Consider the following 24183-nt stretch of genomic DNA (forward strand, 5'->3'; position numbering starts at 1 on the left):
TGTCCCTGGCAAACCAGCCTCTGGACTGGTTTGTTGACGTGCAATCTGGTTTTCCATATCCTGGGGGGAAACAGTGATCTCAGGAACCTCCTAATGAGAGCAAAACTCACTCAACAGGATCACAGGAATGACAAATTCGTTCTCTTCTGTAGAAATTAGGAGAAAATACTTATCTCATGTGTTCTATTGACACATTATTTCTTCCCTGTTTTCTAGCTTGGCTCTCTGGAGCTCATCCAAACCTCCAAAGACAACAGGGACTACTGGTAGCAGCTCTACCCCCTCCTTCTCATGTTCCCCACAGCTGCCCTGGAGATTTAACACCCACCCACCTTCCCTCACCCAGAGTCATGGCAATGTATTTTAATCAAGAGTAATTACTCCACGAACAGAGGAATGCCAGAGGATGCATTTTTCCATTTAAAAAAAAAAGTCCTAATAAACATCCACCTCCATAGAGGTGTTAAAACCATTAACCCACACACACATCTAAGTCAGCTGAGAGAGGAAAGGGTTTTTTCTCACATGAAAACACTTTTCAGAGAAGGCAGTTTTTGCAGAGCTGTATTAACATTCTCCCACAAAGGTCAGTGCAGAACACGCTGGGATCTCCCAGAGCCTGCACTGGGAAACCCACTTTACATCTGCCAAGCCTATATGCAGTCTCAGTGTAACATACAGGTGACCTTCCTAAGCTTCTCTACCTTCTCTAAATTTAAATTAAGTGTATCATTTTATTTAAGTTTCCAACTTGCTGTGGTGTATTAGCATACTAAAATTAACTCTGCAGGCTGTAAGCACTGTACCTTAATAAAACAAGTTACTAAGGCAAATTTGATAAAATTATAGTACCCCCTTGTGGCGTTACCTTCATACCCCAATAGAACATCTTTTAATATTATATTCTAAAAAAAAAAAAAAAAAAAAAATCCTTTTTTATCAAGCTCAGTGGATAACTAATTAACCTTTTCTACGATCCAACAGGAGCAAAGGGAAATTAAAGAGACTATCATTGGAATCTGAGAATGGATGAACTCTATAGAACACCACTTTTCACAGCCAGGGAACCTTGCTGGGATAGCCTGGACACAATTCCCAACTATTTTAAACTCATAACAAATGCAACCATGACCTTCCATTAGGACAGAAGTCAGGAAAAAAATTAACATCTCCTGTCCATGACAAACAGAGCTTTGCATAAACACAACTTCGTACATTCCCCATGTTTGGATGCAAGGTAAGAATGGAAAAGAAAAAGTCTGCAAGAAATACACTTAAGAAGATGTTATTCAGGGAAGGGAGGACCTCCTGCTTCACACACACATTAAGAATTTTACAACCAATTTACATGGACCTGCACGCACAGAACGTGTTCAGCGTCCCTCCTCGAAGCCCTGATACAGGACCCGGCTCCAGCTGGATGGGTTCCCTCTGCCTCAGCACTCAACTCTGCCTTTCCTTTTCCCACTGCCTCTCTGAAATTCCATGGAAGGACACTGTCGTTAAACAGCAGTGAGTGTTACTCTCCCAGCAGTGTACACTAATAATAATTCAGTGCAGTGTCACGGAAGGCTGTGAGCTCTTAGCTGAATTTATTTGAAAAATAAAGTTTGTTCTTTTTCTCCAAGATCTTTCTTTAAGCCAGCGTGGAACCCTTGTAAAAGAAAACTGCCCCTAAGTACCAACTACCCAAGGAACAGCCTTTTTATTTTATTTTTTTATTCCTTGCTCACCATGACAACATAATAAATGAGCCCTGAGAGACTTGCAGTGCTTAACTATTTAAAATTGTGTATTTTATCTTTCACTGTAGGCTTCCAGACATAACATCCATGATCTATTTTTCAAACCCTCTTCAGTGTCTCTGAGTGAAATAAGACAATTTTCACCTGCAATATGCAATGATCAGAAGGACACCTTGAGCAGGGACTCTGGTAACACTTTACAGAACTACTCTAACAGTATTTTTGTGATCCATTAATAATTACTCGCTCCTGTAAAAGAAAAGCAACAAGACCACAGTTTCACCATCTGCTTTTTCCATTTTTGTTTGGAATTCTGCTGGATGGCTCTGTATTCTTTCATACATGACTAATAGGAAAGATACAAGACTAATAGGAAACACAACTGCAACTTCACTTAGGCTTGGTTTCAGTTAACAGATGGGCTTTAAACTATCCAACATAAAAGCATTCATTTCAGAAAAACTGACCCCAAAACTGCTTCATAAAATGAAGTATTTCCATTTTTTTCCCCTCAAAGCTTTAGGATCTTTCATGACACTACAGTATAAGAGGCCCCAGGGTTAAAAAAGAATAGCGCACACACACACTTACAGTTTCTGACCTTAAATATCAGAGACTAAAGGTTTTGCAATAAAAGTATCAGCAGTAACATACACAGCTCTGCAAAAAGCCTCCTAGACCACGGCTTTCCTTGCTAAATTTCAATTGCCAACATAAAATTACAGCAAAAAGATCTGCAAAATCCCTTTTTTGAGTCAACTGAAGCTCTTATTTTCCAGCAGCCAGTACAGCCACCTTGGTGGGAGTTTGTGGCTGTGCTCTGGGTAAGTAACTGCTCCGAGTCAGCCAAACAAACGCTGTGATTTCTGTCACACCCTTTCCCAGGCACAAGGGTTGGGGGGCAGTAGCACCAGTGCCACTTCCACACTATCGAATGTACAACACAGTGAGTGCAGAGCTGGTCCCACACACCCTGGACAGCTGAAAAGCATTTACCCGAGATCAATAAACAGCTCTGGCAAGACCCCTGGAAGTGCCCAAGGCCATGTTCGATGGGGTTTGGAGTGACCGGGTCTAGTGGAAGGTGTCCCTGCCCATGGTACAGGTTATGGCAGCAGCCCAACTGAAACCACAACATTGCTGCAACTTCACACAGGTTTACATTTACAGTTAAAGACACTCAGAATTATACTGGAAAGCACTTTTTGCAACGTGGTTCTCCTACTTCTGTCTCAGTGCCCGTGCAACACCACCACAGAGCTGAGTGTGATATGGCTTTCCAGAACTTCCAGGCATAGCCCGTAGGTGGCGGCATTTTTATAGGGAAAAACCAGAATTCCCTTTTTTCATACTCAGTGTACAGTGGGATTCTGAGCCCGTTGCTCACACACAGGGACACCGACTCTGGCCAATAGTTCCTCCCCCAGCAGGGCTGGGCAGCGCCCACACCAACAGCAACATCTGGCTCCGGACAAGAAGCACAGCTTCTCTCTCCACGCACGTTACAGAAGAGCCTCCCCAAAGTCACTCAAACACAACTTTAGAAATAGAGGAAGCAAGTGAAGCTTTCCAAATCACACTATACCCCATGAACATGCCTCTTTATTTTAAATACTTTTTTATTACTTCCTAACCAGAATTCTTTCAGCTTGGCAGAGAGGTATAGAATCACCTTAAGAAAATAATAAAAAAAGAACATCACACCAAACAAAACCCCTCAAACCATCTAGTTTGGAAGGTGCTGTTAAAAACTCCTCCAAGAATCAACACTGGAGAAAAGTTAGTGAATAAGCCAAAGTAGAAAGCAAGTTCCTATCTTTCAGACAGTGGGTTTTGCCAGATGCATCATCACATCTGCATGAGACCAATTTTTCATTATTTATAAATGCATTACAGGAACATGGCCAAACTACGAGCCAAGGAGTCCAACACACATTTAAAAAAAAAAAAACAAAAACAAAAAACAAAACCCAGGGAATGTGTCTTGGTTATAGAACAAAAGAATTCATTTTATCACTTGGCTTTAGCACTGCAGAAAATGGCTCCTGGTGCGCTGAACCCCGTGATGAATGTGCCCCCTCTAGATCTTTATTGCCCCTGTAAATCACCGCACTGACAGCACTTAATAAGAAAGCTTTGGAGTGGGTTTGAAGTTTTGCTTTGTACAAATAAAATCTCATATTAAAGAATTTGCTAGTCCTCAAGGTGTGGAAAAATGACTATGACTAGAACCTGTTGTGCTTGCTTTTTTTAACTGTTTATTTCCACTATTTTTTTTAATCATTTTGTAGCAAAGGGACCAGAATAACATAAGGAAATCACTCTGTATTGAAATAGAAAATTAGAGTCAGGACTTAGTTATGAAAAAGCCTTATTTTTGGTGTTTCTATGTTCTGTGATGTCTGGACAGGGCAACAAAATCAGATGCACAGAATATAAAACATTAAATACTTTCCATAGTTTGATATGACATGTTGACAATACTTCCGATTTTTAACTAAAGAAAGTGATGATTTGACATCCGAAGTTATCAAAATCCCACTTTTAGAGAAAGGGCAGGATTATCTCAGTCACCTGTTACCCCCCAGGTACAAAAGGCAGAAACAATAATAATGTTCACAGATGGACCAGTTGTGATCAGTAACATGAGTTCTACTTTATATACATGTATTTAATTCTATATATATACATATATATACATATATATACACACAGAGCTTTGGTCAAGCGACAGCACTCTATAGGGAAACAAAGAAATAAATTACTACTACACAAATATGGAAAACTCTTATCAGCAAGCAAATAGATCCATTTGTAATGACAGATTTAATAATTTGCTTTAGAGATGACATCCTAGAACAGATATTTGGGGTAAATAATGGTTATTTGGAGGTGTTCAGAAGGAAACTGCAGTTTGGCTCAGGCCATCATGTACTGACAGTGCCAGCACATCACTGAATGACACTTTAACCAAAATAAATCACAATTAATGTGGTGGTGGCTTTCTGTTCTGCTTCCATGGCTTGCATTATCCTTGCTCAATTCCAGGCAGCAATGTTCCTTCTAAACTAGTTTATGGCACACCCTGGACAAGGAAATCTTAACAGGAAACTACACTTATTTGGACAAAGCTAAACATATTTATAGGGAAATAAATATATTTCCTGTTCAAACTGGGAGCACAAAGGTATAATGTGCCAAACTATCAACAGGTCTGGAGAAAGCCCAGCTTCTCCTGATGGATTTAAACACATTTTAGAAGGCACCTCAAGGAAAATACATGTTAGTGGACATGGTCTCTAAGTGTTAAGTCCCAATCTAGGAAAAATAAAGTAAGGTTTTTCCTAAAAAACAAAAACAACCAGTATTAAAGGAGCATTAATAAGAGTCATTTAGGATTAGGATCATAACAACATTTCCCAGCTGCATGGATTATTCCCATGGATCTTTTTCTCATCACTGGAAAGAACACAAAGGTGTCCCCTGTGTCACCAGTCAGAACAACCTGGCACTTGAGGAGAGTCTACAGCATCTAACCAAGGAAGAGGATCAGGGCAAAAGAGGATTCCAAAGGAAGTTTCACGTTCCTCGTGTTCACTTGGTGCAAACAAACCTCCTTTAGCAGTGCATTCCTGGTACCCCCTGACCAGGACACAGACACAGCCCCCTCCCCACTCCCCCTAGGGCTTATCAAGGCACTTAGAAGCTGATTTAACACTTATAATGATTAATTTGATTTTTAAACTACTTTATGATGATTTATTCTTATTTTTTTATATTTGGAAACCAGTCTTAAACCTCTGAAAACAGTTCTGTGTAAGTCTGGGGGTTGTGTGGAGGGTTTGGTTGGGGTTTTTTTAACAAAATTAAAGCCCAACAATTACTGATGGAATCACTTGTTCCACTTAATAGAACAAAACGCAGTTCCCTCCCTCCCTCCCTGCCCGCGCCAGGTGAGGTGCCAGTGCTCGGGTAGGGTAGAACCTCTCAGCTCTGGGCTCCAGCTCAGCACTCTGGAGCTGGATCATCCCTCAGTATTGATGTTTGCCACTCCACAGCTCAATCACCTCATTAGCTGCCTTTTATTGAGCACCAACATTCATTACTTACTTTTCAATTCTTTGATTAAGCGCCGCATTGCCGGAATCCCCAGCCTGCATCTGCCAGCTGATTAGCTCAATAATTCTGATAATCTGCTCAGAGCTGGGAAGGGACTGAAATCCCTGGGAGCTGCCTCAATTTACTCCTTTTGTGCACAACATCAATACACCCAACTCCCAGCAACACAATCCAGCAAATCAAACTTCAAACGCGCCAAGTTAGGGAGTAATTTTCAACAAAAAGCCACAGCAGGTCACTGAAATGCCCCGTAATTGTCTCTGGGCTGTGCTGTGGGATCCTCCCACACCCTCCCGGCACGCTGTGAGTGCTGGAGGAGCCTGGAGCAGCCCTGGAGCGGGACTGTCCCACGCGGAGCCGGGGTGGCAGAGGTCAGCACAGCCCTGCCCACCGGCCCCAGCTCATCCCTCGCTGTCCCTCCGGCACTGCCCGACGTGATTTAACAACTGTAATCCCTTATTTAACGATGTCAAAGGTTTTTAGGAAATTGACTGTATTTCACCAACGATATATTTCTTCTCGATGACAGAGTGGTTAAAATGATTTTTTAAACCAAGACAGCAAAATAAAGCAGTAATAAAATCAATAAAAGGTGCTTAAAACATTCCTTCTATTAGGTAATGGCATTTAAAATATCCGTAGCTTGTAATGGCACTTAGGATATGCCCGAAAATCAATGAGCTAAATTACTTATTGAACTAGTTAATTTGAACATTGAGTTTTATATGTATATTGATAAAACAAGCGACAAGAGCACTGGGGGTGCTCGAATCCCACGGTCAGATATCCCCCTCTGCTGGGAAAAAAAACCCTCTGGAAACTCCACCAGAGATTCTTTCTTTTTAAAGCAGCAACAGTAAAAGATGCAACGACTTAAAACTCCACAAGAGGTCTCAGATGCTGCAGGGCTTGTAAATTAATGCTGCTTTTGCCGAAATCTGTGAAGTTTTAAAATGCTGAACAAACCCACAACACTTTCAATTTCACTTAAAATACCATTTGGTATTTTGAAATATCAAAATACTACCTATATATATATAAATATGCAAAAAATGCAGGGAAAGTGTAGAAAACAAGGGGTACTAATGCTTTTAAAACTGTGAATTATCCTCAACAACTTTGATAATATTTTTCGTATTAATAATTCCTCCATGTAGACTCAAGAGTAACAGCCCCCGGTAGTATTTTCTTGCAACAAATAAAAAACAAGTTCTGTGTCAGCTCCTGCTCTTGAGGTGCAAAAACCCTTCTCCAAAGTCTCACTTGAGCCTGTTTCTCCTTTACGTGGAGGAAACGTGTAGTTGGGAGGAAAAGTGTACTTGGGAGGAAAAACCCTTACAAAATATGAGAGGCTGAGGGATGCTGGCTTTGCCTGACACTGTCCCCTTGGAAGAAACCAAACACAAAGATTTCTACCTATTTGCGTGGCCTTTTATCGCTGAGGCACCGGGGTCCCAGACGTCTCTGAGGCTCTGGGACGAGGGGCAGAAGGTGGTGGAGCTTTTCCAGGCCGGGTCGCAGGGGCAGGGACCGGAGCACACCTGGAAGGGGAGGATTAAACCTGGAATTGTCACTTTCTCTCTGTCAGGGGCTAGCAAATGGTGGCAGGGCTGGGATTGCCACAGCATCATCCTGAGGGATTCCTCACTTTCTGAGAGGTCATGGAGACTCCTACACCTGGGAGAGGCAAACACACCCTCATGTTCCACGGGAGGAGCCGAGGGGGCCGGGGAAGGCTGAGAGCCCCAAAAACACCGTCCTGGGACCACTCAGTGGAGGGGAAGGGGAGGAAAGGGGAAAAGGGGGAGAAGTGTAGGGGGGAAGGACGGGAGAAGGGGAGAGAAAGTGGGAGGAAAGGAGGGAGGGGGGGGGACGGAGGAGATAAGGGGGAAAAGAGGTGGAAGGGGGAGGAAAGGAGGGAAAAAAGTGGAGAAAAGGGGAGGGAGGAGAGGGAAAGGAAAGGAAACGGAGGGGAAAGGGGGGGGAAAGAAGGGCAGACAGGGGAGGAAAGGGAGAGAAAAAAGGGGGGACAAACAGGGGAGAAAAGGAAAAAGGGGAAGGGAAGGGAAGGGAAGGAATCCGCGCACGCGACCAGAGCCCTCAGCTCAGAGCCGCCCCCTTCCCGCCCTTTCCCTCACCTCGGGGCGGGGCCACGGCGCTGCCCCAAGATGGCGTCAGGGCCTTCTCAAGATGGCGACTGTACCTTCTCAAGATGGCAACGGTGCCCTCTCAAGATGGCGGCGGAACCCTCCCAAGATGGCGGCGGGCCCAGCGCCCTCCCCAAGATGGCGGCCCCGCCCCGCGCGGGGCAGGCTGGGCGCGCGGGGCGGGCTGAAGGCGCGGGGCCGCGGTCGGGCCTGGTGCGGGGTCGGGCCGAGCGGGGCCGGCGGAGTGGGAGCCATGCCGGAGCTGGCCGTGGACAGGGTGGTCGTGCACCCGCTGGTGCTGCTCAGCGTCGTCGATCACTTCAACAGGTGCTACCGGGCGGGAGCAGTGCCGCGGCGCTGAGTCACGGCCGGGCCGGGAGGGGAGCGGGGAGAGCGGGACCCTGAGGGGACCCGGGACCGTGAGGGGCCCCGGGGGAGCGTGTGGGGACGCGGGGGTGTCGGGGGCCCCGGGCCGGGCGGATCAAGGCGATCCCGGGCAGTGAGGGGGAGCCGGGGGAGCGGGAGGGACCCAGGGCCGTGAAGGGACCCGGTGCCTCCGACTTCCCGGGTAATTCGGGCCTAATTCCACTCCCTCGCGCCGGTGCCGAGTGGTTTTAATGTCGGCAATAAAGCCCCAAATCTGCGGAGGTGGCCGAGCCGCGGTGTGAGGGTGACACGGGATGAGGAGCCGGCCGCTGTTCACAGCCCCGTGTGGGGTCACGACCCCCGCTGGTGACATCGGACCTTTTGCCCTCCCGGGGGGACCAGGTTTGGTTCCGAGAGCACCAAAACGCCTTTCTCTGTCTGCAAACACCATCAGTGACAAAACAACCAGAACACTTTGTCTACTAAACATTCACTGTTTACCCTGTGCACAGGAGGCCCCATTCCTTACTTCCTTTTTTGAGGTAGGGACTGAAAGTCTTTTGTCCATTTAGAATAGGAAAAGTGGGAAATCAGAAGCGAGTGGTCGGAGTGCTGCTGGGATCGTGGCAGAAAAAGATCCTGGATGTGTCCAACAGTTTCGCAGGTGAGTTTGAGCATCCTGCCCCTCCCAAACCCACTGAATTCTTTGGCAGGTGGATTGTGCTGGAGTTTTGGAGCCATCCTGGCAGAGCACAGATTTTTTTCCTCCCTCTGCATATCAGCCCATATCCAACAACAAATACAATCGGCTTTCAAAAACACTCCTAATTAAATCCCACTCTCCTCTGGCAGCCAAAAATAACCAAAATATGACATTTTAATAAACACATTCATTCTGGCAGTTCGATTCTTAAACCTTAATGTTTTGTTTTATTCCCAGTACCTTTTGATGAGGATGACAAAGATGATACTGTGTGGTTCCTAGACCACGACTATCTGGAGAACATGTATGGAATGTTTAAGAAGGTCAACGGTGAGTTGTGCTCTTCTGTCAATCAGGGATACACTTCAAAAAACTTTGGGGAGTAGGGAAAAGTGAATTCATATTAATCATAAAATCACAGAATCATTAAGGTTGGAAAAGACCTTTAAGATCACAATCCAACTGCTAGCCCAGCACCAATACCATGTTCATCACTAAACCCTGTCCCCACGTGCCACATCCACATGTTTTTGAACATTTCCAGGGATGGGTACTTGCATCTCAGAGGTCCAAACTGTCAGATCCTGATAGCTATAAAATTAATAATATTAATTAATTAATAAAATTAAATATCCAGCTTAGTTCAGGAGCCAGAAGTGAAGTTGTAGGTGTGGGCAGTGAGTGCGACTGGGGAGCTCTTCATCCCCCAAAGTGCCTTGTAATTCATTTCCCCCTCTTTACACAGATCAGATTTTCACCCTCAGTTTGCTGATCCAAGTCTCTCTGCTGGGGTCTCCCCACAGTTCTGATTTCAAATCCTTTTTTGCTTTTGCTCAGCTAGAGAAAGAATTGTGGGGTGGTACCACACAGGCCCGAAACTGCACAAGAATGACATTGCCATCAATGAACTGATGAAGAGATACTGCCCCAACTCTGTAAGTTGGACCTGCTTTGGAGTTGTTTTTCTCTCTCTTTCCCTAAAACAGGCATCTGGGAACCCTTGGCCTCCACCCTTGTGGTAACACAACATGGTGGTTGTAAAGTTATTGTGGAACTGAGATCAAGAGTCTTTGTACTCAAAGTCTTGTCTCAGTGCCTGAAGTGAGGAGCCCCATGACAGCGCTGAGGAGGGAAGCACTGACTTGGGTATTTTTTCTCTACTCTTTGACTGAAATCTGGTTTTCCAAAGCATTTTTTCTCTCCCTCAGGTGCTGGTGATCATTGACGTGAAGCCAAAGGACCTGGGGCTGCCCACAGAAGCCTATATCTCTGTGGAAGAAGTTCACGATGTGAGTGTTTACCATGTAAAATAAGAGTCACAGATGGGAGCGCTTTTAGGATGTCACTTGTAGGTGTTGTTTGCCTGCACGTGTGCTCAGGTGTGCCCATTCTGCACCTGCCAGTGCTGAGGAGGTGGGTCAGGCTTGAGCAACACCAACTCATCACTTGCAGCCCTGTGCAGACAAACCACCCCACAGTGAGTCAGCGCTAATTGTTTAATATGAATTCATTCTGGACGTAGGTAAAAAAATAGGGTCATTTTGCCTTTCTGAGGCCTTTGCTATGGAGAAGAAGCTGCTCCCCCAAAACATAACAAGGTTGGATCAGGGAAGAGAGAAGTAATTGTGGTATTTAGTGAGAATTTCCATTGCTCCCACCCAGGCACAGACCAGCAAAATGCAGTAACTGGACACTATCCAGAGCACGATAAATTGCTGGGACAGTGGGTGACACTGATGAAATCAAGGAAACTCCAACTAGAGCCATTCCTCAGATTCTTTGTGGTCTGTCTGGAACTGCTTTGCTGGTTTCATTAGTACAGTCCCTCATGCTCTGGCTAAAATTCCATGTTTGATGGTGTGTCTCTTGGCAGGATGGTACCCCAACATCCAAGACCTTTGAGCACGTGACCAGCGAGATTGGAGCAGAGGAGGCTGAGGAAGTTGGGGTGGAACACCTGCTACGGTGAGTGTGGAGGTGTGGGGAAGCCTTGCACTGCAGTGCCCTGCTCCATCCAGCTTCCTGGGGCTGGAGAAACGTGGAGATTGTTAAACACAGTTCTGGGAGGTTCATTCCTGTCCTCCATCTGCTGTGCTCTCACTGCTCTGAGCTGGAAAGATCAAGGGTAGGTTCTAATCCTGATTCTCTCTGGGTTCCAGGGACATCAAGGACACCACGGTGGGAACACTGTCCCAGCGGATCACAAACCAGGTCCATGGCTTGAAGGGACTGAACTCCAAGCTTCTGGACATCAGGAGCTACCTAGAGAAAGTAGCCATGGGCAAACTGCCCATCAACCACCAGATCATCTACCACCTCCAGGACGTGTTCAACCTGCTCCCAGACGTGAACCTGCAGGAGTTTGTCAAGGCCTTCTACCTGAAGACCAACGACCAGATGGTGGTGGTGTACCTGGCCTCGCTCATCCGCTCGGTCGTGGCCCTGCACAACCTCATCAACAACAAGATTGCCAACAGGGATGCGGAGAAGAAGGAAGGACAGGAAAAGGAAGAAAGTAAAAAGGAGAGGAAAGATGAGAAGGAGAAGGACAAGGAGAAGAGCGATGGCAAGAAAGAGGAGAAAAAGGAGAAGAAGTAAAAGGTGTAGGTTTTTTTATTTGTAAATTAAAAAACTTGTAAACTAAGTCCCTCAGTGCTGGGGTGTTTTGTGCCTGCTCAGCGCTCTGCTCTCTGCTAGTACTGGCTCTGTCCCTCTGCACCTGGCAGGGCAGGTCCCACCTGGGCAGGGCTGGGCACAGGGCAGGGGCAGGGGGATGCCAGGGGGAGGGGTTTTATTTGATTTGATTATACTTTTAGCACAGCACTTTTCCTTCCCCCAATACATCCTCAGGGGCTTTTTGGTCTCAGCTCACACCCACGGTTGGCTCTCAGTTTATACATCCCCATGTTCTAGACCTAATCCATCGCCATTAGCCAAGTTCATGTACCACAGACATCCGTGTTTAACTGGCTCCTCTGTGCCCAAGGCCCCTGTGGGTGTGGCACAGGGGCCACATCCTATGTGACAGCTCTGTGCCAGCGGGGCCCTAGCTGTGCTCCCTGCCCGGGTGGCCCTGCCCTGGCTGCTGTGGAGCTCGCTGGGGACAACACTGGTGGCCCTGTCCCCCCTTGGCCAGGGCTGAGCAGCTCCTAGGGGGGCAGGTGCTGTGAGCCTGGGAGGTACCTGGGCTGTCAGTGCTGACACAGCAACACACAGAATCCAAGGATTCATGACCCTGGTGCTGCACTCCAGGCACCCATCCTGCCCCAACCCCCCCATGTGACACACAGCCCTGGGACACACACATGGATCTGGGACACACAGATCCAGGATATGCACAAACTCAGGATATGCACGCGCACGCACACACAGGGACCTGGGACACAAAGATCCAGGACATGCACAAACCCAGGACACATAAACACACACACAGACACAGGACACTCCCAGACCTGGGACACACACACACACACACACACGACGCCCCCAGACGCGGGACTCGCACACCTCGGCAGCTGCTGATGGTTTATTGCACACGAAGCCGCGGCAGAGCAGGCGGTGCCAGCCTGGAGCCAGTGCCGTGTTCCATCTCCACGGGCTCCCAGATGCCACGGACACCAGCATGCCGGGTCTGTCCCCTCCCCGCGCACTCAAGGAAGAGGTGGTGGCAGAGGTGACATCCGGGTGGTCCTGCCCTTGCTGCAGCTCCATGAGCTCCTGCCACCAGCCCAGCCAGCGACAGAGGGACAGGGAGTTTGGGCAGAACCCACAATCAGAGCAAAGGCCGGCGGAGCCCCCGAGGCTGCTGTGGAGCACCAGCTCCGAGCAGAAACCACATCACTGTTACATACAACTGCACAGGGGCCGTGGGCTGCAAATGGGACACGTCACAGATATGGACAGCCAGGCCCTGGCTCTGGCACAGGAAGGGGCCCTCCTGGTGCTCAGGTGGTACAAAGACCCCCTGAAGCATCACCTTGGGGGTCTCTGTTACTTTTACTGGGTGCAGGATAGGGCCCAAAAGTCAGTCCAAGAGCCATTGGATAGCTGCCTCACCTGCAGCTATTGAAATGCCATGAAAAGGCAGAAAACATGAGGGTAAACAAGAGTCTGTGCCAAAAGCAGATCTCATGTAACGGTGTCTGCGAGGGGGGCCTGGGGAGCCTCTGTGGCCCCTGTGCCGGCCTCCAGGGCCCAGCCTTTGCCCCGTACCCTCTGCACCAGCCCGTGCCCTTCACGAGCCAAGTGCTTGCGTCCACCTCTCCATCACACCTCGGATTTCCTTAGGGAGGGAAACGCAGCCCCCTTCCCCCAGGGCTGTGTCAGTGCAGATCTCTCCTGGGAACAAGAGCAACAGTGTCTGCGGGAGAGGGCTCGGCCTGGGCTCCACGGCGCGGGCCGGCAGCGCTCCGGGGCCCTCCCACCCCAGAAAAGCACCAAAGCTCCATCACTCCTGTCCAAACCCTTCCGTCTCCTCGATGGCGTAAAGCAGCTTCTCCTTCAGCTGTTCGTAGCTCTTGTAGGGAGGGAGATCCAGGCGGTTGAAGCTGGGGACAGAGCAGGGGCTGTGAGGGGCCATGATCCCAAGCCCCCTCTCCATGGCAGGGTCCTTCCAGTGCACTGAAAGGCACAGCCAGGAATGGGAGCTACATCCCAGGGGATGGGGAGCACCTAGGGCCCTGTGCAGCCCCGCAGAGCCCTGTCCCTGCATGCTCCCGCCAGGCCAAGGGGCAGTGACTTACCACGTGTGGCTCCGCGGCAGCCACGTCTCTTTGCCAACTTTATCAATGCAGAATTTCTGGGGCCCGTTACTGCCTGTCAATGGCAAGCACAGTAAAGCTCATTAAATGACCAGGAGATGAAAAAGAAATCCCTCCCACGCACTACCAGCCAGCAGATCCACCATCACATCCCTGAGATCCCAGAGACACACTGGGCATAAATCCATGGCAGCAACCACTGGCTGTTTGCAGAGAGGACGTACAAAAACCAAAGGAGAACGCAAAATGCAGATTCACAGCACAGATGGGCAGCAGCACCATCTCCGAGCACTCTGGTTTCATAGTAAGTGCTCAAACCTATTTATCTGTAGGCTCTCAGTATTGTGTCAGTCCACCCGAGACTTAAAGGACCTGGCTCAGGAAATCTGAGTCACCGAGGTGGCTTTTTAACAGATTGGGAATCCTGGAGAGGTGCCAGGGGGGTGGGAAAAGCTAATATTCCATCAAGAATAACCGAGTGGGTTAAGTGAGCTGGTGAGCTGAATGCACATGCCAGAAAAGTCAGGGAAAGGCTGGTACAGACCCCAAAAAGCAGTAAATTAGAGGATGAGAGTGGAATAATGCCATACTGTGGTTTTCTGGGAAAGAGGTTTTGTCACACGAGAATCAAAATTAAATCAGAAATCCAATCTCATTCAGAATGAGATTACAAACCAGCCTGACAAAGTTAACCATAGCAGCACCAGTCACAGCCAAGGAATGTATCTGGGAATGGCACAACACTGGGTTGGATCACTCAGGCCTTGCAGATGCTTCACTGCCCACGTGCTTCCATGTGCTCTGTGCTGCGGACAGGGACAGCCCGGTCCCTCCCCAGGACCCCCCGCCCAGGCTGAGACCCCAAACGCACCGATGAGCTCTGCGAAGCCCCCGACGGGCAGGCGGCAGGTCCCTGTCACGAACTGCAGCAGCCGGATCCTCTTCTCGTTGTCCATCTCTTTAACCACCTGTGACAGCACATGGCAGGTGAGGGTGTGACCCCCAACCCACAGCCCAGCCTGGGGCCCTGTCCTGCAGCACAGCTCCTGCCACAGACACCCTGCACCCTCGGCCAGGCTCAGGTCATGCCAGTGGTGGAACTGACCTGCCAGAACCACTGGATCTGTTTGCTGTTCTTGGTGTAGTGCCTGTAGATGGTATTTTTCTGCCAGTCGTTCATGTCGATCTCCTGCATCCCGCACAGCATCAGCTGGGGAGAGGGGACAGTCAGCAGTGGACACACATGGGGCCCTGCACCCACACTTTGAGCACTGTCTCCTCCAGTGCTGGGCTTCACCCAGCACAGGCACCGGTACTGAGGTGTCTGGGAGAAATTCCTCTCCTCTAATGAGATGTTTCCTTGCTAACAGACCCAAGGAACCACCTGCAGATCCAACACCTGGAGCCGTTCCCCCATCAGCAGAGCTGAGGGCACAGAGTGTGAGCAGAGTCACCATGTGCCATTCCACATCCACGTCCCCATCCCAGGTGCCAGCTCACCTCCAGCTCCTTCTCGTCGAAGTACCGCAGCCACTCCAGAGGCACCACCTCATTGAAGCCATCCAAGAATGCCTTGGTTTGCTCCTCCACGCCTCTCGTGAACCTCCAGTCCGTCAGCAGCCTGGGAAGGCAGGGAGTTGGGCACAGAGACAATGATGCTGGCACAGCACAGGGAACCCCCACCTTCCCTCCCACCCACAGGGAGCATCCCAGGAACATGGGGAGGAGGAGAGGATGTCCCTCAAATCACCAGGGCTCCCCTCAATTCCCACTGCTGGGTTTTGCTCTCTGACCTCAAGCCCAGGAGCAGCATCAGCCCTGAGCACAGCCCAGCACCTCTGGGAGGTCCAGGGGTGCAAAACACGTGCCTCAACTGGTGCCTGGCCCTGGCAGACCCCAGGCAGGGAGGGTGAGCAGCCATGGGACAGCAGAGCAGCCTCACCCTCTCTCCCCTCTCCTCTTTCCTGAAAGTCCTGGCAGCTACCCAGCCCACAGCAATCCAGACCGCAGCAGAGCCCAGCCAACAGCGCCAGCCCAGACTTGTCACAGGCCACGTAGCCCAGGGAAGCGGCCACGTCCCAAGCCCCACGTTCCCACTCCTGCAGCTGGCGGGGGTAGGCACCCAGCGGGACCCTCGGGATGGCCACTCACATGATGTACTCCTCCTTGTTCTCCTCTGTCACCCGGATGCTCTCACCACCCTCCTTCAGCTCGTGGGTGGTCACCTTGCCCAGGATCTCCATGTCCTGGATGAAGTACAGCTCCAGGCCGCACTCCTCCAGGCTGTTCTCCCTGTGCAGGGACATGGGGATGTGGTTTCTGATGGAGGCACTGGCAGCAGCAGTGAGGGGCCAAGGGGAGAGCTTTGCCTGCCCACAGCGGGACAGGAAGGAGCACAGGGCACTCACTTGGTCCAGACAATGGAGTTGTAAAACTCAGGGTCGATGGACTCCAGGTCCTTCAGTGTTGGCCGCTTGTTGAGCATCCTCTTGTAGAAGGGCAGCGTGAAGCCAGTGTCGATGAACTTCCCGTGATACAGAGCCTGGGGCACGGGGTGACACCAGATCATGGGGAGCCCGGGAAGGACTCGTGGGGTGAGACAAAGCTCCATCCTGGGGCAGCCACAGGGGCAAAGGGATCCATTCCCCGGTTCCTGAGCTGCGGCCTCGCTCACAGCTGGCACACATGGCGGGGAGGAGTGGGCTGCCCCCAACAGCGCTGCCTGGGGCAGGTGGGCTCACAGCCCCTCTCCCTCCCCACCACAAATTCCACCCCATCTCCCTCTCCACTCCCAGCTCTATTAAGAGTACTTGTTTAAACAGAGCTGTGCTGCGGCTTCCCTGAATCCCTGGCTTCCAGGAGCCCTGAGGCAAAGGCAGCCAAAAATAATGCAGACGCTTGTCTAGAACGGCCCAGCGGTGAGTAATAGTCTGGGGTTTTATTGGTGTCCTGCGAGGCGGGGCAGGGCAGGGCAGGACAGCGGGGCCGGAGCCGCCTCCACACACACCCCGTAGGGCTGAGGGCCAGGGACCCTTCCCTGGGCTCAGGGAGCCCTGAGAGCCCCTCTGGCAGCCCAGGGCTGGGTAAACCACAGTATTCAGTTGGCCTTGGGGAATCAGACAAATGGGAGGAGTTGCTCCGGAGCTTGGGCAGCTGGAAAATCTCACACTGCTGGGGCTAAAAATAGTCCCTGGAGCTGCAGACCCGACAGCACCTGGGGTGGCAGCCAAAGACCTGGAGCCATCCATTCCCGCCACACAGACCCTGGGAAACCAGGTCTCCTCTGGCCCCACGGTCATTCCCCGGATTTAAATTGCATCACCCCACAGCACCCTCTCAAAGGCCCATTTTCCTCAGACCCACACCTGGGTGAGAAAGGGCTCAAGGAGGGACACAGTGCTGAGCCCAGCACAGCCCTGGCACATGGGGCTGCCCTTCACCCCACTGCCCACCCTTGTCCCAGCCCGGCCCCTGCTCTGTGGGGGGGACACAAAACCCCCCCAGTGCCACCCCCAGGCTCTCACCATGGCGATGAAGCGGCCGATGAAGCGGAAGTAGGTGAGGTGGTCGGGGTTGATGGAGGAGGCCGGGTTGATCTGCAGGCAGTAGTTGTTCTTGCCCGCGTACTCGAAGAGGCAGTACATGGGGTTGAGCACCTCGTGGGAAAGGAGGAAGAACCATTCCCTGGGATGAGACGAGGGGAATGCGGTCACGGGCGGCTCAGGGAGGGACAGTGTGTGCCCCTGCACACACCTGCACCAACCAGTGCCCACCTCCTCAGGGTGCTGGGGCAGGCATTGGGCCCTGGTGTGACAGGGCAAGGGTGTCCCCCGCCCTGGGTGCTGTGCAGGGTTTGTGAAGTGTTTCTGGAGACACCACTTTGCTGGAAGCTGCACTCGGAGCATCAGGGAGGTGCCACACGCTCCATCCCACCCAGACTGTTACACACATACACACACACCCCCTGCTGTGCACTGAGTGTCCCACACAGGCTGCCTCAGGAAACCCATGCCAAGCTCAGAGCAGCGCGACAGTCCTGGCTTTGCTCCCCCGGCCGTGCAGAGATTCAGGAATCCTCGGATGCGGAGGCAGCCCCGGCATCCCGTCCGTGGTTCTACCCTGTGGTAGAACAGCATGACGTAACCTACCATAGGGTAAAACCACTGGCAGGACACGGAGAGAGCGGAGAGCAGGAGCCCCTGCACCAGAGCCGGGGGCAGCACCACACCACGGACAGCGGGGGGGATGGGGCAGGGAAAGCACCAGCCCAGAGCGAGGAGATGTCCCGAGAGAGCTGGAGGGGGCTCATGGGGACACAGGACCCGCCTCTAGCCAAGGCACAGCCCATGCCCTGTGCTAACACCATCCCAGGGGCAGCAGTGGGGCTGTAGCAACCACGTCACAGCCCATCTTCCATGGCACACACCAACTGTCCTGGGAACACCAGGGACTGTTGGCTCTGGGGAGAAGAGGCCACTCAACCCATCATCCCTACACCTGGGAAAAGCAGGAGACCTCAGACAGGTCCCTAGGGCTCTCAGTGCCAGGGACAGGCTGACGCGATGCTTTCAGGGTGTTCTGCCATTCCTAAAACTCAGTTTCCCACTTGAAGACCCCTGAACTCCCCTGCCCATGGGCTGGGACCCCAAGTGCAGCTGCCCTGTGCCTGCACTGCCCTCGTGGACTCGTGGCACAGGCAGGGTACAGCCCCATGGCCTGGCACGCCAGCGCTCACCTGGCGATGCCACCGTAGTCCAGGCCCTCCTCCCCGCGCATGATGATGTACAGCCGGCGCCGCAGGTCGTACGGCTTCATGTTCATGATCTGGGGACGAGCAGGGCAGTGTCACCACGGCTGGAGCCTGGGCCAGGGCCAGCCCCACAGATGACCAGCTCTGCAGCCCCAGCACCTCCTCACCTGCTGGAAGGAGTCCTCGAAGAGTGTCTGTCGGGACACGCTGATCTTCACATGGCTGGGCAGCGCGTTTGACTGCAGGCAAGGCAGAGGCACAAGGCTGTGTGAGGCTGGCACAGCGGCTCTCCTCACCCACACCTGCCACGGGCTCAGGGCACCCACCACCACCCACCCAGCCCCGCAGTCGCCGGGGCCTCCAGGTGCTGCACTCACATGGCAGAGGAAGCGGAACTGGTGGTATTTCCAGCGAAAGCTGCGGTCATACGCCCCTGGAGAGCCGCCGTGCTTGCTCCTGCAAAACCAGCACGGGCCTCAGTCAGCATCTCCTGCACTAAGCACCCTCATGTCAGAGCCCCAGTGTGCTCCCCCGCTCAGTAAGCCTGAGCGGAGCTTACCCAGACTCGAAGCCCGGGCGTGGGTCCTTGAAGGTGGTGGTGCGGGTGTTGTGGTCCACGAAGTACCGCACGCTCTCATTCGTGTACTTCATCTCCCACCCGGGCGGCAGCGGCGGCTCCTGGATCATCCTGTTGGCAAGCAAGGAATCAGTAGGCGACCCCTCAAGTGTCTGCCCCCTGAACTGCAGCTCTTGGGGACCTATTGCAGCCAGCAGCACCATGCCAGGCAAAAGGAAGGATTCATGGCATGGGATTGGCACCTGCCTGCACTCCAAGAGAGGAGTCCTGCCTGGGCAGCACTTTGGCCATGGCCAGGGCACTATTAGGGCTTCACTCCCCATCTGTGGGAGATGCGGCCTCAGTGGAGGCCTGGGCCAGGTCCCTGGAGAACTGCACCTTCCAAAACCATGAGCTCCCTCCCCCAGCTCTCCCCCCAGCTCCTACCCCTGCGTGCGAGGGTCTTCCCACTGCGTGGTCCGGGTGTTGTGGTTCACGTAATACACGCGCCCATTGTCCTGTCTCTTCTCTAGGAGAAAGGAAGAGAAAGCGTCAGCTGGAGTCTCAGGGATAGCCTTCCCCTTCTCAGGAAGTTTGTCAGCTCCCTTATCTCACCTCCCCAGCTCATTTGGAAAAGGCAGGATAAACCCTACATTCCTTCCACACGCCCAAGCTGCCTCACTCCAGGAATGCCAGTGTGCAGGAGGTGCCAGGGCAGAGGCAAGATCTCCCAGTGGGATGCCAGGCTGGCACAGGGGGTGTGTTCACCACACACCTTGGTGGTACATGCAGCCTCCTCAGACATGCACCAGCATCCTTCCCTGTGGATCCACAGGTGCTTTCCCAAACTCCCTGCATGGCCCTGCTGCTGGTGCTTGGGTTGTGCACTGCACGTGTGTGAAAACACGCACCCTCTCCTTGTGCTGCACACAGGCACAAAACAGCCCCACCACACACACCAGCCCCTCTGTACCTGCAGCCTCACACACTTCTCCGAGCACCCCTTTTCAACACTTCCAGCACTATTTGCACACTTGGAATGGTGAAAGCCTCCTAGCTGTGGCTGGGAACCATGTGCCCTGGTCCAGTGGTGATCCTGTACCCATCCCTGCAGTCCCTCACCTGCCCACACCACCCCCTACACCCACTCACAGCCTCCCCACCACTGCGTTCCCCACACCTCGTCCTCCAGGTGCTGCGTCACTCCCACAGCTCAGCTCCACTCCATGAGGGCAGGGACACGCTGCACGCACACTCCTGTCACCTCCCTGTCACCTTCCAGCCACCACCGCCCCCTCGCTCTGTCTCACTCCCAGACTGTGGCTCTGGCAGACCCCACGTACAGTGACTGGGACTGCATCCATCCTGAGGAACCCACTGACCCCATGGACCTCATCCATCCCAGGGACTCCACCCATCCTAGGGTGCTCAGCCCCATGCAGCCTGCCCAGCTGACACTGGGATGGGTCTCTTCTCCTTGCTGATGGGAGGTGGGACACCCAGCAAGGGATCCAGCACTGCCCTCATGGAGACCCTGCCCTTGGGGACCCCCTGAGCAGCCTGGGTCCCTCTGTCCTGCTCCGAGCTCCCACAGTTTTAACCCCTCTGCTGCCCTCCCTGGCACAGCACAGCCCAGCCGCACCCACAAGCATCCCAGCCTGCCCTCTCCAGGGATGCTCTTGCCATGGAGGGGGTCTCTTTGCTCTGGGGGTGGCACAGGGACATTTCTAAATGTCCTGGTAGACGATGTTTGGGCCATGGGGGAACAGCCATCCCTGTTCCTGCCAGCTCCCAGCCCTGCTACAGACCACAGCAGAGCATCCCGGGAAGCAGCACAGCAGCAGGATGGATCCCTGCCTGTCTGGGGACAAGGAGCTGGATCTTAAAACTCTCCCACCATCCAAAGAACAATCAAAAGCACTTTTGCATTCAGCAGCTGAGAGAGGTTGGGAACTCCTCCAGGAAAAGGGGAAAAAAGGGGGAAAAAAGCTGGATTTCAAATCAGAGACTGTGCTAATCACAGGCAGACTCAGTCCCACGTGCAGCCGAGCACGGGGAGTGTTGGTTCCATGGCCACCCTTCCCAACCACACCAGGGATGGGAGCAAGGGAGCGCTGACAGCACCGTGCTCCCTGCAGGCATGACCAGAGTGTCCCCATCGGAGTGTCCCCACTGGGGCCAGGCAGGTGAGGCAGTGCAGTACTTACCCCAGCCAGGAGGAAGGGGTCCGAGAGGATCATTGTCGGACGGGGCGCCGGAGGACTAGAGACAACAGAGAAGGCAAAAACACGGAATAAAACCCAGGGTAGGGAGGCTGGGAAGAGTGGAATGCTGAGGTGAGCCGGCCAGCTTCGCTTCCACTCACCTCCCTTGGCCCTCAGCTCCCAGGGAACTAAAAAAAACTTGCACGTTCAAGGGGGGTTAAAAAAAGAAAAAGAAAAAAAAAAAAGCCCAAACTAAGCAGGGCTGGGGCAGCCAAGGGGCGTCGGGGCAGGGGCTGTGCCCGCCGAGGGCAGCGGCACGGCCGGAGGGGTCCAGATGTGCGCGGCTGCTCAGCTCCCGCCGTCCCCTCCAGATACACCTCCAGCCTCCTCCAAGAACCACACACAAGAGGGGAAAAAATATCGCAGGCCTTTCCAATGAAATCATTCCCACAAGCGCTGTCCACGCCCCGCGCTTCCTGGCGGGATGGCGGCCCCCTCCTCCATGCGCGGGCCGGGCGCGGGTGCGGGATGCACTGAGCCCGCATTCATCCCGCGCACACGGGCCCCGCGCCCCCGCCCCCGCGGCCCCGCACAAAGCCCCTTTCTCCTGCCCCGGGCCGGGCAGGGCCGCCGGCGGCACCCAGCCCCAACCAGGGGTGTCCTGGTGTCCTGCTCTGGTGGGTGCCAGCCCCCCCCCTAGCTCCGCTGGGATCCCCGGGGATGGAGGCACAGCCCCACAGTCGGGGCTCAAGGGAGCAGGAGGTCTGAAAGTGCTTTTAATGGTTAAATAAGAAAGGTATCATTACCCAAAAGGCATTTTCACCTCCCAAAACTCAGCTGCCGGAGCGGGGCTGTGTCCCAGTCCACCGCGCCAGGATGGATCGGAGTCAGCCCGGGCTCAGGGAATGCCACCCACAGCAAGACCCGGCCCTCCCGCCTGAAAACAGGGGCAAGCCCCCCTCCAAGAGAGACACCAAAACTCGGGGCAGCCCATGGCAGCCCAGGACCTCAGGGATATCCTGGGGCACGTCAGGGACGGGGCTGGTGCAGTGTGTGCCCCTCCAAGCTGTGTCTTTCATACCCAACCCTGTGTGCCAGGATTAGAGGCAGAAGGCACCGCCTGGCACAACCAGCAGACTTTGGGTTTGGGGCAGAGTCCGCTCCCTCCCGTCAGGACAGGCTGCCCAGACGCGCAGCCCAGTCACGTCCAGAGGTACCACCTCATGGGGACCTAAAAAATAGCTAATTAAAACTAACAGGACAGAGCTCTGGGCAACTCCTGCAGCTCTCCACATTCCCCGGGAACAACCTGGGCCCCCATGCCAGAGACCCTTCCATACAAGGGATGTGGCACAGGGGTGCCTGCTGGGCCAGTGGTCCCTGGCTGCACCCCGGCCCCCCACACTGTGCCTTCCCGAGGCTCTGCCTCGCTGCTCCTCTCCTCCCCACCATCCTCTCTGGCAAGGGGGGGTGCAGGGGGGCAAGTGAAACAGAAAGCCTCCGCAAGGCAGGAGACAGAGCAGGAACCATCCCTGCTGGCAGGAGAGCTTGAAACAAAAAGTACAATCGTTTCATCAGGCTAAATTTGGAGTTTGAGTCCCTCCCTCGGCGCTCCAGAGCCCAGCCAGGGCGTTACTTAGCGCTGGAGCAGCTCCAAGGCTGGTGCTGGCAGGGAGTGAGTGACAGCCCTGGAGCCCTGCTGGCCCTGGTGGAACCCCCTCCCGCAGCCCCCACCTCCACTGGGGTCCTGTGAACTGAGTGTAGGGAGCGTGGGCAGGCAGGGGTAGCAGTCATGGGGGTCCAGCTCCTGCTGTGAGGCTTGGAAGGGCTGGTGAGGCACCCAGGGAGGGACAGGCAGGGGGAGGAGAGGGGCTGAGCAGCTCCCACAGCCCCAGGATCAGCCCTGGTTGTGTCTCATGCAGAATGGACTTTGCTCTGCCTGCGCCCTCTCCCAGACAGCTCCTCCTGGAGCCTTGAGCTCACTCTATTCCCAGCTGGGACTCCTGGCTTTCTCTGAGCAGCTGAACACTGATGAGAGGTTGGTCCCTCTGCTCTGCCCACCTGCCCTCCCTGCCTCCTTTCATCACAGCACAGGCTGGATCACCACTGCAGGGAGTGGGAACGTTCCAGCCTGGCCCTTTCCCAAGCAGTGCTCATCCTGCAGCCCACAGCCACCAGCACTGCTCAGCTCAGCAGAGGTGCTGGTCATCCCTGCAGCCAGGGCCCAGCTCCACAGCAAAGGCACAGCCAGGACAAGAGTGGTCCCTGCCCAGGAGCAGAATGGTTGAGAGACTATTCCCTGAGCAAGGAAATGTGGATACTCAGCCCAAAGCAGGAACAAGGGGAAGCAGCAGAGAAAGCAGGAGGGAGCTGGCCAAGCCCAGCTCATTCCCTGCATTCTCTGGTCCCTGGATCCTGCAGCCCCTCGCAGTGTCAGCACTTGTACCCTGAACCTGCAAATACTGCTGCCCCCAGGATCCAGCCATGCTGCCCTGAGCCTGATGGAGACCCAGCTGGGGAGGGACAAGCTCAGCCCTCAGAGCTTCCCTTCCTTCTACAGACCAGACTCCCACACTTGCTCAGCTCCCACAGCACACATCTGCCTCGCAGGTCAGCAGCAAGGCTTGCCTGATGGGAGCCATGGGAGAAAGCCTGTGCCTGACCACACTGGCACTGGAGGGACATCAGGGACAGGCTGCTGAGGACACCTCCCACCACCCTTCAGGGCTGTGTAAGCTGATTTATAAAAAGAAAGTCACTCCCTCATAGTCTCTGCAGGGAGCTGAGGAGCTTGTGGGCTCCCATCCAAGCACTGCTCCACTGAGCTCGCTGA

At 53.2% G+C, this 24183-nt stretch overlaps 2 protein-coding genes across 2 annotated transcripts in view; one reads left to right on the plus strand and one right to left on the minus strand.

Annotated features, from left to right (window-relative positions):
• The first annotated feature begins 8158 nt into the window (after positions 1 to 8158).
• PSMD7 (proteasome 26S subunit, non-ATPase 7) lies at positions 8159 to 11724 on the plus strand. Its single transcript, XM_050311199.1, has 7 exons — positions 8159 to 8338; positions 8950 to 9041; positions 9318 to 9410; positions 9918 to 10015; positions 10289 to 10369; positions 10954 to 11045; positions 11240 to 11724. Exons 1-7 carry the CDS (start codon positions 8265 to 8267, stop codon positions 11676 to 11678), a joined length of 969 nt encoding a protein of 322 aa, XP_050167156.1. The 5' UTR covers positions 8159 to 8264; the 3' UTR covers positions 11679 to 11724.
• Positions 11676 to 24183, minus strand: part of WWP2 (WW domain containing E3 ubiquitin protein ligase 2) — a 35118-nt gene continuing 22610 nt past the window's right edge. The window contains exons 11-24 of the mRNA XM_050311197.1: positions 21354 to 21408; positions 19594 to 19675; positions 19150 to 19278; positions 18968 to 19046; positions 18758 to 18829; positions 18576 to 18664; positions 17365 to 17524; positions 16249 to 16382; positions 15992 to 16132; positions 15341 to 15461; positions 14946 to 15050; positions 14712 to 14808; positions 13823 to 13895; positions 11676 to 13627 (exon numbers count right to left, since the gene is read on the minus strand). Of these exons, the coding sequence (XP_050167154.1) occupies positions 13528 to 13627; positions 13823 to 13895; positions 14712 to 14808; positions 14946 to 15050; positions 15341 to 15461; positions 15992 to 16132; positions 16249 to 16382; positions 17365 to 17524; positions 18576 to 18664; positions 18758 to 18829; positions 18968 to 19046; positions 19150 to 19278; positions 19594 to 19675; positions 21354 to 21408 (1437 nt within the window). The 3' untranslated portion in view covers positions 11676 to 13527. The remainder of the gene's footprint in view (positions 13628 to 13822; positions 13896 to 14711; positions 14809 to 14945; positions 15051 to 15340; positions 15462 to 15991; positions 16133 to 16248; positions 16383 to 17364; positions 17525 to 18575; positions 18665 to 18757; positions 18830 to 18967; positions 19047 to 19149; positions 19279 to 19593; positions 19676 to 21353; positions 21409 to 24183) is intronic.

Source organism: Myiozetetes cayanensis, unplaced genomic scaffold (assembly GCF_022539395.1).
Source record: "Myiozetetes cayanensis isolate MyiCay16 unplaced genomic scaffold, myiCay2020 scf16, whole genome shotgun sequence".
NCBI classification, from domain to species: Eukaryota; Metazoa; Chordata; class Aves; order Passeriformes; family Tyrannidae; genus Myiozetetes; species Myiozetetes cayanensis.